This window comes from Cicer arietinum, chromosome 4 (assembly GCF_000331145.2).
Source record: "Cicer arietinum cultivar CDC Frontier isolate Library 1 chromosome 4, Cicar.CDCFrontier_v2.0, whole genome shotgun sequence".
NCBI lineage: Eukaryota > Viridiplantae > Streptophyta > Magnoliopsida > Fabales > Fabaceae > Cicer > Cicer arietinum.
The window spans coordinates 65,522,102-65,541,257 of record NC_021163.2 but is presented as its reverse complement, the minus strand read 5'-3'; the positions used below and the strand labels follow the sequence as shown (position 1 = coordinate 65,541,257).

Here is a 19,156-nt window from a genome sequence, read left to right as displayed (position 1 = left end):
AAAGAGGAGCAAATGGGGTTGTGGGTTTTGATTCAATCACGGCTCTTACGTTGGGATGAGCATGTGGGGTGGGAAGACAAAGTCTGATGAGAACATGGGAATAATTGAATAACCTTCAAAACTCTGTGTAGTTGTACAGATTAAAATCAATTTAATAAACAATAAAAATAATTTCTTAGCTTTCTCATCTTGCACCACCTCACATGTCCCATTCTTGCCTTATGCACTCTAACCCCTTATTTATACACAAACCTTTTGTGCTTTGATATGACATTAACTGTAAATACAAATTCTGTTTTTGTATTACATTCTATCTTTCTACATTCCTTTACTAAGTGTCTTGAGCATTCATCAACCACCAATAACAAAATGACCAAACTTTTGTTTATTTTGACCACCCTCATTGGATTATGCTTTTTCACATTAAATTCCTATGCCTTCTCACCTTCAGGATGGACCAATGGTCATGCCACTTTTTATGGGGGTAGTGATGCTTCAGGGACTATGGGTAAGCCCTTGTTACTCCACCTTTCAATATTATACTATTAGTAGTTTTAAGTATTTTTAGTTTTTGATGTTTCTGCAGCCACAATTGAGACTGCATTTGTCGTCTGTCATATTTGACTGTGATTCTCTACAAAATTGACCGAGATTTAAAAGTTTGATTGTTTAATGTTTTGTTTATGAGGAGTGCAGGAGGAGCATGTGGTTATGGGAATCTGTATTCAACAGGATATGGAACTAGAACAGCTGCTTTAAGTACTGCTTTGTTTAATGATGGAGCTTCATGTGGGGAGTGCTATAAAATCATTTGTGATTATAAAACAGATCCAAGATGGTGCATAAAAGGAAGATCTATTACCATAACTGCCACTAATTTCTGTCCTCCTAATTATGATCTTCCAAACAACAATGGAGGATGGTGCAACCCACCTCTCAAGCATTTTGATATGGCTCAACCTGCTTGGGAAAAGATTGGAATCTACAGAGGTGGGATCATCCCCGTTTTATTCCAAAGGTTAGAATTTTAATGAATTTGTACTGTATCTTTCAGTAATAATCATGTCGGCACTAACTAGACATAATTTAAAAAATGGAAGATATTTAATGTAACTATATCATAAGTTGGGATCAAACACTTATATATGTTAGATATTAGACATGTCTTTAATCAATGACATGTTTTTTATATTAACTCTCTGATTCATCAAGAAAACGCATCTTGTTAATCTGGAGCTCGGCTAAAAGTTAAGTAAAGTCTAACTAAACATAGTTTTAGTCATGATTTGAATTCAATATTCTCGAACGATCTATTGATAATTAGAGCTTATTATACACTTAAACTCATTCATTTTGTGTTAGAGCAATGACATGTCAATTATATTGTTGTGACAATTAAAATGTTTTGATTGTATTTTTGGCAGGGTTCCTTGCAAAAAGCATGGAGGGGCTAGGTTCAGTGTGAACGGGAGAGACTACTTTGAACTAGTGTTAATCAGCAATATAGGTGGTGCTGGATCAATCCAATCTGTGTCCATTAAAGGCTCCAAATCTGGTTGGATGGCTATGTCAAGAAATTGGGGTGCTAATTGGCAATCAAATGCTTATTTGAATGGCCAATCTTTGTCATTTAAGGTCACAACCACTGATGGAGACACCAGAATTTTCCAAGATATTGTTCCTTCTAATTGGGCATTTGGCCAAACTTTCTCTAGCCGCCTCCAATTCTAATCAACCTCACTCACAGATAAGGGCTTATGTGCTTAATTTGGATTCCACAAATTTTCACATAATTATTATTATTACTAGAACGGCTGAGGCGTGCTTTTTTATTTTATTACTGGAGCAGCCCGCCACCCCTCTTTTGGATGGTGGTTTCTTTTTTATCTTTAATATTCTCAAAAGCTCTCAAATGAACGTCTGGATTGACAATTCCAAACGTATAGTTTGTATCTCTGGATTGACTAATCTAGACACATATCTTCTAGATTGATGGATGGACCAAACCCATCAACTTGAAGCACATTGTTAAGCCACATGGCTTGCATGAATTGCTATTCTTATCAATAATAATAACAGTCATCATCAAATTATTTGGAAGCTCTTTCAAGCATGTAGAAATTAATAAGCATAGTTTATATATTTTATACTACAAAATTATTGTTGTAATATGAAGAGTACTATTGTGCTAGCTGTATTGCGGGAGTTGGGAAGATAATGATTTCCTAACATTTTCAATTTTATATAGTGTTGTTTTCTTTTTTTGAGAAAACTTTATATACTATTGTTAGTTGTCATTGTTGTGTTGTGTATTTTATTTTTGAAAAAGCAAAATGAAACCTTCATTTAATTATCGCCCAGCAGCACTATATGTGCAAAATGACGACAAACCCACTAAAGTGTGTAATCATTTTTTGGAGAAACCTAATTTGAGAAAAAAAAATTGACCAGGAAGGTACCCTGTGCCTTATTGTTAGAATAAAAGTCACGTCGATTCAAATAAGGTTGCACATTCAAAATGATCATTTTAATTAATGGTATTCCCATAATTACACCAAAGTATTTGAGTTGCTTTTCATTATTTCTTTGTGGCATTGGGATTCCAATCCATATTTCTTTTGAATAAAGTAACTTAAATTTTTGTACAAAGTTTTTCTTTCCACTTTCATATATTCCAAATTTTTTATAATTAATAATGATACCAATTTTAAAATACTTAAAAAAATAAATTAATCAATTTTATCTAGTACATATTACTAAAGAATTTAAATAACAGATTTAAAAAATATTATATTTCTGTTACTCAGCTTTATATTAACACAGCTTTATATCGACAGATAGTCATTTTTCTCTAAAGAGTGTTCAAGATCACCATCAGAAGAGAAGAGTGTATATATACATGTATACGGCACTATATGTGCACAATGAAACCTAATTTTAGATGCGATTTAGTATCCTTGTTACATGAAGCAATAACTTTTATTAAGGATTAAACATGACAAACCCATTAAAGAGTTGTAATCACATTATTTTACACATAAAGAGTATTGTAGTATTCACGTTAACACTCCATATTCTCCCAAATTGCAAATCTAGTATTAAGAAGAGGCATAAAGTCATGGCAGATTGTATTTTTTCACAAAATTCAGTTACACAGATTTTTTTGGAGAGGGTTATAAGAAACAAAGTAAATAGCACGTAACTTGTATAATCAACCGACTATATACATGTCAATAAATTAAAAAGAGTGTGGTAAAAAATATTAAAGTGTTATTAGCATTTCTCATTTAATAAAAATTGATAGCACAACAAAAATAATAAGAATAATTAACCTCTGCTATAGATATTTTACTTTTTATTTTTACTATGTACATATGTTCTGTCTAGGAGAATTGAAGGGGAAAAAAACAGAATTTGACGAAAGAAGATCAGCAGCAATGTTGTGATCTCTCCTCTGTAATTTGTTGCATAACAAGTCTCCTTGATTTATTAACAGTGAGAAAGCACAAGTAAACATGTTCTTCAAGCTCTTCCAACTGCTCCAAAAAGCTACACTCATCATCATCACCAAATTCACTGATAACCCTCTTCAATATTTCACATTTACTATCATTCTTCACAAAAAAATCAATAACCGTTTTCCTATGTTCCACTTCATCATTCAACCTCTTCACCATCCTACTCATTGTATCCAAATCATTTATCAATATAAAAACCCCTTTCGCAGCTGCATCAAGTTGTCCCCATAATCTTTCACTATAGCTTTTCCTAACCCTTATTCTTTTGATTCTCTTTATGAACAAACCAACTAATCCCCCTACAATACTTGGTGCAGCCACCAATCCAACTACACTATGTATTGAAATCACTAACAAAGCAATAAGAATAGCAGCATGTGAAGTAACAAGAGCAATTCCACCAACTTTCTTGCAAACACTTATCAATGTTAATCTTCTTTTAATTTTGCCTCTCTTTGATGTTAGTCTTTGAAGAAGTTCCATGTACCTATCGTGAATGTCACGAAACTGCATTGTGCTAATAATTGACAATGGATTTTTTTGTTGTAATGATGAAAAAGAAACAAGCTCTCTATAGATATCCTTAATCTTTGTTAGCTTAACAACTCGTGTAATTCTTTTATAACAAAGTCTCAATGAGTGAATTCCTTCGAGGATTGTGTCACAACAACGACATGCTTCTAAGCTAGCTTCGAAATAATCTACTACAAGATGATGCACCTTCAAATTTTGTGTCATGTTTCTTATGATTTCTTCTCGAGGTTCAAGCAAACACTCGGTGAGATTCATATATATAGGAAGAGAAGATGAAGAGAGTCTTCTAGTGCTAATTGTCTTCCCAAATTGCCCTTGTGCTTTGTTGCATATTTCCATATAAGACTTTGTTCTAAACGTTTCTAGATATTCTTCATTTACGTTTGCCTTCCTATACAAGCTATCTTCATTTTTATTCCGTGATTTACCTGCTTAATTACACAAAGTTTCATTAACTATACAAGTAATTGAAATGTTAGAGATGAAAAAAGATCATCAAATTTTATCTATAATTTTTTGTTAAACATTATAAACAACATTGTTCAAGTTGAAGAGTAGATTCATTTTTTTGTATAACTTCTTCAACATTTTATAGCTCCTATCAATTCACTTTCATATATACTTCATCTAAAGTATTATATGTTACCAAGAAAAATAATGGATTTGATCATGACGTACGGGGTGGAGAAAATTAAAGCTGAATTAATTTAGAGAATGATTAAATTAAACTCACCTGGTCTTCGAAGAGAACAAAGCCAACGAGAACATGTCATGTAGAAAAAGATTGGTAATGAAATTTTATATATTGGAAAGCCACTCGAAGTTGATTGTAGTATTAATAAAAGTGGAAAAAGAAATTTTGTAAGCAATATATATAGAGAAATAGAGATAGCGGTGTTGTGTATTTGTAGCTTTAATTTGGACAAGTTATTAAGAAGAAAAAGAAAAGAAATACAGTTGGCAGTTAGCATTACCACAAATGGTTAACGCAATAGCTTTGGGCGCACGTTAGCGTATCTGACACGTCGTGTTCTCACACGTAGACACTTATTAGCTACCTCCTCCTACAAACAAGCTCACTCTAATTAATGCTATCCATCCATTTGCATTTATAAATGTAACATATAATTTATTTTTAATAATAATTGATAATGAAGGTAGTTGTGTGTAAGACATAAGGTGGAAGTAAATAAATATCTTTGACGTGGGGTCGTACCTACATCTATATCTCTTTGCCACGTCGGACTCCTTAATGATTGCATATCTTCCGTACCAATTTCATCAAGCTCAAAAGTATTTTTGTTAGTTTTCGATTCAAGTCAACCATTCATTCATGATAAATTTCTCTATCGAGAGAGTTCTGTTTAAAATTCATGAATTAATTAACTGAGTAGTTTTTGTTTTATTCTTTTTGCTATATAATGTCAGAAGAATTTGTTCCAGGTTTTTAGTTTTATTTATTGTTAATTAGGTGGTGATAAAATTAATTTTAGATAAATTCATTTTGTTCGATTAATTTTAATTAAAGTTAAATTTTTAATATAAAATAATTTATGTTTAAATTTATTAATATAAAAATAAATTTTAATGTAAAAATTAAATTTAAAGAAAAAACTATAAAACTCAAATTTAAGGTAGAATGTATTCTAATAATAAAGTTAATTGATTCTACTCTATAGTACTTAAATATGTTAATCAATTCTACATCTTCTAGATCAATTTGATTCTCCTATAAGTAAAATATTAATGTTGAAAATTTTATAATATTTTTAAAGTATTTTTAGTTCATTAATTAAATTGAATTATTTTAATTAGTAAAAATTAATTAATTTAATTGTACAATCACTCTTACGATTCTTGTATTGGTTATTTGATAGCCATTGGTTTTTAATGCCTAGCCTTTACTATGATAAATTTTATATATTAATTATGTTTTTTATAAAAGGAGGACCACGTATACAACAAGACACATGAAATTCTTTTAAAGATAGTGTGACGCTTCAAACATATCTTTATTTTAACGGGTTATGTTTTTAATGCTTGTGGCCTATTTTCAAGGGTCATAATTCGTGACCAACCAAATACTTAACGTGGATCCATGTATGGGTGTGATCGGTGGTCCGTGTATAGTTTGGTGTGTTTTGTGACATATAGGATTGATAGACAAAAAATTTCAACAATGAAAATAAGCTAGTCAATAGCGGATATATAAAGTTAGATAATTTAATTTAAAATATTTGATGAAATTAGTATTTGAATTAATTGAAAAGTATAAATTTAAATTTGAATTAATTTGATAAAGTTATATAAAGTTAGATAATTTAATTTAAAAAATAAATTAAGGTAATAATGATAAAAATAAGACTATTAGCGTTATAAGTTTGTTTTTTTGAGCTTACCAAGCAGGCCATAAGTATGACCTCATAAAATATTTTAAGGCTTAATCATGTCTAGTTATCTATAGTTTTTTTAAGACTTCAACATTGGGTTTTTGAAAGTTTGATATTACCTTTTAGCATATTTAAATTTATTTAGTATAAAAAAATTTAGATAAGTAATTTGATATATCTTTAAATAGATTAATTAACAATTAAGTCAATAGATTAAATTCTATTTTAATATTTACCATGATATTTTAAATAATCTAACTTTACATCACATTTTATTTTAATTTAATTTTATAATAATATAATTAGATATGTCAAAAACATAATCTAATGTAATAATAATAATAATAATAATAATAATAATAATAGTAATAATAATAATAATAATAATAATAATAATATCATTCATAATTACTTAATTAGATTGGTCTAATAGACTAAAAAAATATGAAAGGACGAAAGAATTTTTCTGTGGTTTGTAATATGAAATTTTTAATTAAATAAACTTAAAAAAAAATTAACTATTTATTTTATAAAAATGTAATTTAATATAAACTCTCATAGAAAAAGACAATAAACTCATGCTTATATGTCGGGCCTATTTTCATCCTCAATAAAAGAAATAATTATAGACGAAGAAAAGAAATTTTCTTAAAAGATACTAAACAAGCAATACCATTAAGGAAGGCTCAAGGTAAGTTGAGACATAAAATTAATCAAAGTTGTAAGTTAAAAACATCATGGAAGCAAACTTCATGTGTGCAATTTTTGTTAGGCATTAAAGTAATGTTAAAATCATAAAGGGCTCTCATATGACCGAGTTTTGTTTAGTAATACCGTATTGAAAAGAGACCATTAAATTAGCTAAAAGATTTAAAAAAGGAATTGAACCTAAAATAAAATGTGTAATTATATTTTGGCAGGATGTGTAAATTTTAATTAGATTTCAAAATGGAGGTGGGATAATTTTTCTTTTTTCTTTGCCAATGCATGAGTTTATTGGAGTGGGGTGAAAATCCAAAGTAAGGATTTTAGTGGTTTCCCCAGTAAAAAAAATAGAGTTTTTATTTTAGGCCTTAGATTTAAATGTACATTTAATTCTCTTATTTTGTTTAAAAATAATTTAGTTTTTTTATTTTTAATTTATATTTTTTATCTTCTATTTACAACTTGTGTAATTTGATTGATCATCTTCTATTTTTATGACGTAGTTTGCTCATTGTCTAACATAACTATTATGTAGCACAACTAAACTTAATAAAATAAAAATGTGTTTAATGTTTTTCTATTTTTCTTTGTAATTATGACTTACATTGTTTTTAATAAATGTGTTTGTAATATTTTGTTGAATAAAAAATTAATAAAATGAATATTAATTAATAAAATGATTTTAATTTTATCAAATTCAATTTGTTTTAAATCATTTTCACGTCATTAATGAATATGTCATACCATAAAAAATGTACGGGAGACTAATAAAATTCCCCAATTTGTAAAACATGCACCAAAAACTCGGTTTTAGAAATAGATAACTAAAAATTAATTTTTAACAAAATAGAAAAACCGAAAGTGCATTTAAATTTATTTGGAGTAAATTTCATATGCACACATACACAAATTAAAAATGTTTGGGCACACACTAACAAATTTTAAAAAAAAATTGAGAAATAATTTAATGATAACACTTAATCATTTTTTCTTTTAATTTTTTTATATCACTTAATTATTTTTTCTTTTAATTTTTTTATATTTGTCTGTGCATCCAAATATTTGTATCCAAACAAGTATTTCTCTTTTATTTGTTGTCACTTACTTCTTAGTTTTTTTTTAGAAACTATGATAAATATTTCTCTAATTAATTTTACTAAATTGCAAAATCTCGAGTTTGAACATGAAACAAAATATACAATGGTATTAATAATTAAGTTAAGATTTAAGAATTTAATACTTTTTTCTATAAAGTATAGTTATTACTGATTGCCCGGTAAGGATTATTTTTATTTCATATTACTGATTAAGTAATTACTATTGTGTCATAGAAGCTAACAAATAAAACTTTATGTTCCCACTCATATCAGTTTGCATAATTAACCCCCTCCTAGGATAGAATACTTTGCAAGTTCCATCCTAGATCAAAATGGCTAACCCCTTCTCTTGAAGTTGTCATATGCTTAACAAATTGTTTTTAAGCTCATGAATATAATAAACATAAGATATTACATGGGTTATACCATTCAATTGTACCTTAATACTTCCTTTTTCTACCATTGTCTTTCTCGTATCATTCCCAAGCTTTACTGTTCGATTGAAATCTTTCAAATTTGTTCGATTGAAATCTTTCAAATTTGAGAACCATTTTTTGTTCCCTGTCATATGATTACTATAACTCGAGTCGAAGAACCATACTTATTCTCTTTTTGTTTGATGAAGCTCTGCATAGGACATCAGTAAGAGCTCTTCTTCTTCCTCTAATTCAGTATAATTGGCTTTCTTTTTCCAATCAGGACAATCGTATTGAAAGTGTCCCAAGTTATGGCATTTGAAACATTCAACGATTGATTTGTTTAGAGGTTGTCTCCCTCTACCTCTGCCACGTTCTCCTCTAAACACACCTCGACCTCTTCCTCAGCATGATCTGTCTTCCTGAGCCACTTTCAGCACATGTTCCTCATATTGGGGTCCCTACAACCTTTGTTCATGGACAAGCAGGCTTCCATGCAATTCATCAATCCTCAAAGTACTTAGATCATTTGACTCTTCAATTGAATAGACAACATAATTGAACTTGGTTGTCAATTATCTAAGTATTTTACTAACCACGATACTCTGCTCCATTGTCTCACCATTTGACTTCATCTTGTTCACCACAATCAAGGTTCATCCCATTAAGGTGTCTACCTTATCTCCTTCTTTCATCGCAAGCAACTCAAACTCCCTTCTCAATGCTTGAAGTTGTGCCTTTTTCAACTTCGTAGACCCTTGATACTTCTGTTTTATAAAGTCTCATATTGCCTTCGACGTCCCCTTGTCGAGAATTGTTTCCAGGATTTCTCTATCAATTGCCTGAAACAAGAAGTTCTTTACATTCAAATCTTTCAATTTGGCCTCCTCTACGGTCTTCCTCTGCGCTTCAGCCGCTGCTGATGCTCCAATTGCAGGTGTAGGAATCACTTCATCTATCAGGCTCCACATCTCCTTGCTCCTCAAAAAGTTCTTCATTGTCATTGATCAAAAATCATAATGTCCATCGAATCTCGGAATGGATGGTTGCACAAACTTTTTTATAGTTGACATTTTGATCTTACTATGCTTTTTTTAACTCACAAACTCTCGTGTTTATTTTTAAATTTTACACACCCTCACATACTCAATCAGGCCCCTTATGGAGCTCTGATACCAAATAGTTGATATTTAGAGACTAAAAATTAGCTGGAAGAATAATTTATTAACTTCGGCAAAATGGCTACTATAGCCTTTACAAAACAGAAGGGAAACATAAGACCACACTTTTCCAGCTTATAACGTGGTGATTACAATTCAAAATTAAAGAACCTACATTATATTGAAGAGATATATCTTCCTAGATATTAGGACTTATTACCTAAAAGAAAGACTATTTTAAACAAATAGTATCCAACAACGGGATTAGATTTTTGAGGTGCCAGCAATGTCAATGACGAAACGGTAGCGAACATCGTTCTTAGCAAGGCGCACAAAAGCCTCGTTGATTGTGTCTGGTTTGATTAACTCAATGTCACACGTGATATTGTGCTTCCCACAAACTTCCAACATTTCCTGCGTTTCTTTTATTCCTCCTATGATGCCCCCTTTTATTGATCTTTTCCCTGTCACAATATTTTAATAAAACATCGTAAACAACAAATTCATTATTTTCTCAAGAAATAATTTAGAAATATAAACTTTTATACGGTTAAAATTATATTAGAAATAAATATAGATAAAATTATAAATAAAATAGCTCAAACAAAGAGTTATATTACAAGGAAAAAAACTATATTATTACTTGATATTTCTTTTATATAAACAGTATGAAAAACAAATTGAACAATTAAACTCCAGTAATTTAATTTAATAATAAAAAATAAATATTAGATTAGTTATGAATTTTATCTCTACTAATATCAAAATTACTTCCCATCCAAAATTTAGTTGAAAAGAAAAAGAAATTGAGCATTTAAAGGTGGATAATTTTACCAAATATCAATGGGAAAGCAGGCAATTGGAGAGGCTTGTCGGGTGCACCCACCATAAATAAAGTTCCATTTACTTTGAGCAATTCTAAGATGGGCATTAGAGCGTGATCTGCTGATACAGTGTCCAAAATAAAATCTAGGCTTCTCTTTGCAGCCTATCAACAGAAAGAAAATATATATATAAATGACCCTTGACTCTTCCTTTATTCATTTCTGCACCCCCATGGCCCAAATTCAATAAATCATTTTTTGGGACAAATCACAATCATACACCAACTTTTGTATATATCAATAATGAATGTAAATTAAATAAACATGGGTGTAATTTAATAATAAACCTGCAATTGGTCAGGGTTGGAGCTGAGTAGGAAATCATCAGCTCCCAAACGTTCCTTAGCTTCAGCTTCTTTGGAGGGAGAAGTGCTTATGACAGTAACATGGTGACCAAATGCTTTGCCAAATTTGACGGCCATATGACCAAGACCTCCTAAACCAACCACACCAATTTTCTTCCCTGGTGATGATACCAAATCGTGGTCTTTCAAAGGACTGAATACTGTTATTCCGGCACACAATAGAGGTGCCACTGCGTCCATTGGCAGGCTTTCTGGAATGTGTACTACGTATCTTCACATCAAAATTTTATTAATCTTTAGTCATTTTCTTTTAATAATTTCATTTTTGTACATTTAAAAAATCCAAAAATAATATATCAAATGAAATTTATTTTTTTAGGATTAAAAAAACTATGTATATTTAACTATATTATTTTTTAATATATATCCATTTGTAAAAGAATCAAAGTTTAAAAATGAAACAAGTATAATATTTGATACTATTAATTTTTTTAAAAACAATAAAATAATTTTATTGATGAAAAAAATAGGAACAAAAAGAATAAATTACGTGCTAAACCATCATTTGAAAATAGATGCCATTTCAGCCGACATTTTGGACCGGTCTATTTGTACGCAAAATTAAAATAACTTTTATGAAAAATATATTGAGGAATGATGTCTCAGTTGGTTGAATATAGAAAAAAAATCTAAGACTTCATTGAATAATTATTCGCAACTTATATATTTAAGAATTGGGGATTTTACATTCCTAAAAAATTTACTTTCTAATAAATATTTTAACATTAATAGAACGATAATTAAAAAATAATTATTAAGATTAAAAATATATAATTAATTACATGTTAATTACTTAAATTAAATATTAATTATAAGTTAAACATTTTAATTAAAAGTTACTTATTCTAATTGGATATATAAATTTTACTATACTTATTATTATAATTATATTTTTTTTATTTAATTTAATAAAAAATTATTTTTATTTTCGTCTCTTATATTACTTGATATCAAGATCTTACAATTTATATATTTTATAATTAAAAATTTAAATTGACATGTGCAGTTTCTCCTTTATTTTTCTTTGTGCAATAAAATATTATTAAAATTTTAAAAATAATCAAATATAATAATTTAATTTGTATCTCAAATAATTAATTTCGAACAACATAAAACTAATCCTCAAATCACAAGAAATAAGTTTGGTATTTTAATTTCAGTCAAATATTAAAAAAATAAAACTATATTCATAATTTTCTTCCACTAAAAGTAATTTTATTCAAAACTAGTCATTTCGGCCATATCGAAACTCTATCTGTAAAACTAAACAGATTTAATTAGTTTGTATTTTTTTCTTCTTTGGTCAAGATGAAATTGGTGCAGTTACTTAATGCACCTATCCGATTGAAGACAATTCATTAATAGTCTTAACTTTTTTTATTTGGCTATTAACTAAAAAAGATGACATGTGACCGCTCATTAAACCACAGTAATATGTCTTAATCATCTTCAACGACCACCCTGGTGGACTTTAAAGTGATGCAATGAAATCCTCTCCTTTACTCATTTTATATACACGGTCAAGATCATAAAAAATATTTAACTTTTACCACTAATATTTTAAACTAACCTTTAAAGTCTTGTCTTTTAGACTCTTAAAGCATACCTTTAACTGGTTGAAATATGCTAAGTATAAAAAATATCACATGCATGACAATGAAAGTCAATTTTAAATACGGTTTCAAAGTAACCTTATGTAATAATATGAAAAGTTGCAAAATTAATTTACATTGATGTTATGTCTCTATTAAAATTTTAATTTGATTAAATTTGAATTAGGTAATTTCAATCTCAGATAAACTTTGAGCAGCTCCAAAAGAATCGATTTATAACTATAAGATATGTTTATATTAAAAAACAAAAAAAAGGGGGAAGCGATGATGAACCTGTAATCTGCGACAAGCATTTCAGAGTAGCCACCATAGGTGATGCTACCATCCCAGAAAATACCATTGTATACAAACTGCAAATTGTCACAGTAATTCTCCTGATCGGTTTTGCAATACTCACAATCCAAACATGAAGCAGCCAAACACCCTACACCCACTCTGTCTCCTTCTTTGAACCCTTTCACATCACTTCCTACCTTAGTAATAACCCCTGTTATCTCATGCCTATAAAAACACAATCAACATTTATATTATTAATTTGGACACAATATTCATAGTTATAGTTTTATATAAATATGTGTTACATAGTTTAGTTACTTACCCTGGTACAACAGGGTACATAGTAATGCCCCAATCATCTTTAGCATGGTGGAGGTCAGTGTGGCAAATTCCACAATACAATATCTTTATAGTCACATCAGTAACACCGTTCTCCCTGCAGATAAATTAACAAGTTCTTAATTTCTCTTTACAACAAAAATTTAATTAAAGGATGAAATTGATTACAAAGAAATATTAATTAGTCATTACCTTCTTTTGAAGGTGTATGGGGTAATCTTGGCGGAGGTATCATGAGCTGCCCAGCCAGAAACGGTTTGTGTATGATTTGGTGTAGTCTGAGTCATGATGCAAGAGTGAATGACAGCTACGAAATAACTGGGATAGATAGATAGATTAATGAAATGAAGGCAAGGTAGTTGGATTGGGAACAAACAAACCCTCACATTTATAGACTAGGTTGGTTCCCAAGATATGTAGTGTTTCTCAGTTAACAGTGACGTTTATCAATCCAATAATTTTATTAATTGTTTTTTAAATTAATAAATTAACGATTATTTTTAATTATAAATTAAATATTTATTTGTCAATTTTTATATTTAAAAAAAGATCATTTTGTAATAAGAAATAAAATATCATTTTATTGTCTATATATATCATACTATTTTTTTTACATTTTTTTTATTATTTTAAAAGAGATGGTAAATTCTACGATAATTAATTGTGAAAAGTGTAATACCCTAAATTCTAAAATAACATATAATAATTTATACAATAATTTTTTTAACTTTAATTCACAGATAAAGAAAATGTATTTTTAAGGAAATAAAATGTTTATAACTAATTTATGATATCACATTTTTTTCAAATTTCAAAATGAACTCTTTAAACTTATTCCTCTTGTAAAACAATACAATCTTTATAAATTTAATTTAACTATAATTTCTTAATTTCAAAAGTATATTAGAACTTATAAAGTTTTATACAAAAAGTTATTTCTAATTAAATTATAAAATAATATAGTTAAATCAAGTCTATATACGATTGCAGAATTCAAAATTTTTCCTTAGATTATTTCTTAGTAAATCATACAATTACTTTTTTAAATGTTTTTAACATCAAGATTTCAAAAATTTCATTCATACCTTAATCATCAAAAATACATTTTAAAATATTTAATAACTCTTAAAATCATTAATTTCAACTTTAAAAGAAAATCAGTCTATATATATAAAAGAGAGAAAGTTCCCCAACACATCAAAACTTTAAAAATAGTTCCAATTCATTTACTTATTTTCTCAACATTGTTACTATTACAAATCTTCTTGATTTTCTTAAAAACAATACATAGTAAAACTTGGAGTAAATCTTTGATTATTCTAAATTTTAAATAAAATCATCATAATATTTATTTATTTATTTATTTTAATTTTATTAATCAAGATAACTCCAACACAATTTAATTCTTTAAAATAAATCAACAACAATTCAAACATAATTTTTTTTTCTTTTTTCCTTTTATAAAATAAATCAACTTTAACTTATTTACAATTTGTTTTCTAAAAAGTCTAACTTTAAAATTCAATCAACCTCGAATATTCAAGAATCATTATTATTAATAATATGAATTTCATACTATTTCAAAATCATGATGAATATCCTAAATTGACTTTAAAAGTAATGTCAAAACTTTAATCATCTAGATACAATCATCAACACTTTTAAGTAATTTAAAATTAAAATCTACATTTTAAAAGCCACTATCATCAACATTTTCAAGAGAAGATTTTTAATTGACAATAACATCTACAACATTATCTTAAAACCAATAATAATAGTAATGACAACAATCACAAGTTCTTTTTTTCACACATGCCAACTTAAAATCAAAAATAAGAATTTTCTAGTCAAAATTAAAACTTTAAACATAACACATATATTTTCTATCTAACTAAAGGTTTAGAAAGAAACATCATTTTTTTCCTAAATTGGGTTTCAATAAAATAATAATAATTTCTACCTAGTAAAAGTCAATACTTAAGTCTTAAAGATATATATCATACAAAAATCAATGTTTCAATTAATTAGTTATTAGATCAACTATTTTAAACAAATTCACATCACAACTAAACATTTTAAACTGACTAAAGTCAAAACCGAACTTTAAAACGCAATGCCAAGAAAAGGAAACTCATACTTTAAACTTTGAATATACTAAATGGGTTCAAGGAAAATTAAAATCACTAATAAAATATAATATGTTAATTAATCGAGTTTACTGGTGAAACAACTCACTAAAATTTAAAGAAAATCAGAGTAATTCAATAATTAGGATTACCTCAATGAAATTAATAAATAGAAACCTATAACTAGTCGGTCAAAAACAATTATTTCGTAATTGTCCACTACAACAAAAGAGCGGAAAATCATACTTAGAAACACAAGTACAAGTCTAGTCAATAAATAATTAACTTAATCATATCAATAATTTAAATCAATTCAAATTTTAACAAATAATTTCAGAGTTTATTTAATCACTTAGATAAGAACTTATAATTCTCAATACAATCAGAGTAAGCAAACAATAAATAGTTAATTAGTAACTTTAAAAATATGTATAATTATACAAAAGCATATAACACATAATGCAATATTATAATGAAAAAAAATATGATAGTGAAAATAATTAATACACAAGACAACACAACTAACATTTGTCTAACACTAAACGAACACTCGATCCACTCGGCCTGATTGGACAGACATGCTCTGATACCACTAATGTGACACCCTAAACCTAAAAATAATATATAATAATTTATACAAGAATTTTTTTTATATTTAATTCGCAGCGGATAAAGAAAATATGTTTTCAAGAAAATAAAACTTTTATAACTAATTTAGAATATCACATTTCTCAAATTTCAAAAGGAACACTTTAAACATTTTCCTCTTATAAAACAATGTTTTCTCCATAAACTTGATTTAACTATAATTTCTTAATTCCAAAAGTATATCACTATTTATAAGGTTTTCATACAAAAGGCTGTTTCTAATTAAATAAATAAAAATACAACTTATGACTTTCATTCCCAGTATCACCTATCAGAGCGAACTTCTCACAAACTTGAACTTCAAGACTTGTTAACCTGTAATAACTGCGATTTCGCAAACGCAAGGTCAAGTCAGTCAAACACAAACAACGAAGGAGGTGAGTTTTGAAATAATGTTAATAGTATAATATAAGTAAGAAGAACACACAAACAATCATAATAGATTGTATCATAATCACATTACAATATATCAAAATATTTAAGCAAATAGTATCATATTATAATATCAAAGTCACTCAAGTAAAATAATTATCTCATTATAATATGCATCAAATCATCTAAGAGAAACTATTATTACTTTTGAAACATATCAATCACAACAAAACAATCACACGGAAATGCAATGTTATACATGAGCTTAGACTCCACTTCATAATGTGATACTATTCTAACTCTCAAGTACTTGGTTAAGAGACTTGATACTATACCACTATCCTGGTGGACGAAAAATTCAAATTGGCTCTGTCCTCATAGATCTCCTCAACTCAATCTGAGACATATATACTCGACAATCGAGGTAAACGTGTTACATGGTAGCTCCTGATATTTGGAGTGCTACCTTTAAGTCACATAAGAATTCCCCATCCGAATACCTCCAAGGTCTAACAATATTGTCTTAAGGCTCGACAACAGACCGCCACGATCAGACTTATTCAGTTATACTTATCTGGAATCACTAGGCTTGTCAAGTCCTACCTATATGATGACAAAATAATCTCCACTTCAAAAATTCTCAATATTTATTTTCTTCCATCATTGGCCTATGATACTCCATTAAAACCATCACCTCAAACATGAATTGGAATCATCACTATTTCATTAATTATGGGGTACTTCAATATTTTCATCACAATTTTTATAACATCATTAATCATACAAAATCATGATCATCATATAAACTCGTCACAAATTTATAACATCACTATCATCTATCAAACAACATCATTATCATCACATAAACATATGTCATAAAAAACATCAATCTTTTGTTATCACATCACATAAATTCATCCAATTAAACATATATAAAATTTCATTCGACATCCAACATCACAATAATATCCAATATCAAATATCACACAATTATCGAAAATTAAATCAATCAACACCTTATAAACATTTCTATTTAATATTTTAATATCAAAATCCTCATATTTTCACATTAATTAATTTATCTCTCAAAGGGCTACTATCGTACGTAACGAGCTCCGAATGAATCATTGAAAAATACGATTTTCCCGTTCATATGACATTATATTATACACATGAATTCAAACACTCTCTCACCCCTTACCTATGTTTAAGCTTTCATACAATGAATCCGGACAGTTTACTAAACATGTTCGTCGATCGTCTTGTTCTATAATCGCGTCTTATAGAACGAGTTAAGCATTGTGCTTGTTCTCCACCTCCTTCTAAAATCGGAGTCTATTAACTCCATAAGAATGGGAATGAAGGATTTAATTTTGTGGGTGTGACGCTATTCTTATTACTTTAGACGATAACTATTTTATAGTTAGTAGGGAACGAGAGTTTTTGTTTTGGCAACCCACAGATAGAAAAGCAAGCAACAAAACCTAATAAACCCATCTATATATTTGTAAAATTAGCTAACAGACCATGCCTACATTACTTATACCTAGGGGTGGGAATAGGCCAGGCCAGGCTTTGAAAGGTCTGAGCCTGGCCTACCATGAATTTTTTAGGCCTAAGCCTGGCCTACGGCCTATGATAGGCTTTTTTTTCGGCCTGAGTCTGGCCTACGGCCTATCATGGCCTGGCCTGTAAGCCTATTTAAAAGCCTTATTCACATTAAAAGTAATTTTTCTAACAAAATAATTTAAAAAAAATATGAAACAAACACCCTTTAAACCCTAAAAAATGATTTTTGGTTTAAAAGAATAAATTTTTTATTAAAACAAACGCACCCATTATTATCTCTCAAAGAAATGGTTTCAAACAAACTCAGATTATTACCTCTCAAACAAATCCTCTCGTGCAACATCATATTTAGTAATAATAAATATATATATATATATATAGCTACACGATGCTCTACACATATCGATTTATATGATTCTCCATATACCAATACTAATGTGTATATGTATATATATATTAAATAAAAAAATGATTTTTCTAACAAAATAATTTTTAAAAAATATGAAACAAATACCTTTTAAACCCTAAAAAATAGTTTTTGGTTTAAAAGAATAAATTTTCTATTGAAACAAACGCACCTATTATTATCTCTCAAACAACTCAGAATATTACCTCTAAACAAATCCTCTCAAACAACTCAGAATATTACCTCTCAAACAAACTCATATTCAATAATAATAAACAATTAGGGTTTCTAAATTTATATACTAATAATATATATAAAGATAACAAATAATAGTATTGATTTTTATAAAATATAAAGTAACAAATAAATAATATCGGTTTTTATAAAAAAAAAAATATGTTGTTTTCATACATGTTTGTTGGAGTGAGTGCACTGGAAATTAGAAGAAGAAAAAATAGAGAATGGAATACATATAAAATATATATAGGCCGACCTGTCAGACCTAATAGGCTTTTTTACAAGCCTGAGCCTGACCTATTTACATAAATAGGCTTTAAAAACAGCATGAGCCTGACCTTTTTATTAAACAGGCCAGGCCAGGCCAGGCCATAGGCCCCTGTCGGATGGCCTAGCCTATTCTCATCCCTACTTATACCAATCGGCCTCTACAATTTAGCTTGTCCTATATATTTTAATCTATCATTATTATTTATTTATCTATTTATTTTAAAGATATAC

At 28.4% G+C, this 19,156-nt stretch overlaps 3 protein-coding genes across 3 annotated transcripts; 1 reads left to right on the top strand and 2 right to left on the bottom strand.

The window, feature by feature from the left end:
• Positions 1 to 19: 19 nt before the first annotated feature.
• On the top strand, positions 20 to 2,299 carry LOC101505027 (expansin-A11). Its single transcript, XM_004499246.4, has 3 exons — positions 20 to 508; positions 697 to 1,018; positions 1,425 to 2,299. Exons 1-3 carry the CDS (start codon positions 268 to 270, stop codon positions 1,729 to 1,731), a joined length of 870 nt encoding a protein of 289 aa, XP_004499303.1. The 5' UTR covers positions 20 to 267; the 3' UTR covers positions 1,732 to 2,299.
• Positions 2,300 to 3,253: 954 nt separating this feature from the next.
• On the bottom strand, positions 3,254 to 4,936 carry LOC101504701 (UPF0496 protein At1g20180-like). The gene is made up of 2 exons (XM_004499245.4): positions 4,786 to 4,936; positions 3,254 to 4,480 (listed from the first exon to the last, which is right to left on the bottom strand). The coding sequence occupies exons 1-2, from the start codon at positions 4,823 to 4,825 to the stop codon at positions 3,429 to 3,431; spliced, it is 1,092 nt and encodes a 363-aa protein (XP_004499302.1). The 5' UTR covers positions 4,826 to 4,936; the 3' UTR covers positions 3,254 to 3,428.
• Positions 4,937 to 9,864: 4,928 nt separating this feature from the next.
• LOC101504377 (probable cinnamyl alcohol dehydrogenase 6) lies at positions 9,865 to 13,672 on the bottom strand. The gene is made up of 6 exons (XM_004499244.4): positions 13,490 to 13,672; positions 13,281 to 13,394; positions 12,956 to 13,183; positions 10,992 to 11,280; positions 10,655 to 10,808; positions 9,865 to 10,284 (listed from the first exon to the last, which is right to left on the bottom strand). The coding sequence occupies exons 1-6, from the start codon at positions 13,582 to 13,584 to the stop codon at positions 10,085 to 10,087; spliced, it is 1,080 nt and encodes a 359-aa protein (XP_004499301.1). The 5' UTR covers positions 13,585 to 13,672; the 3' UTR covers positions 9,865 to 10,084.
• Positions 13,673 to 19,156: the final 5,484 nt, after the last annotated feature.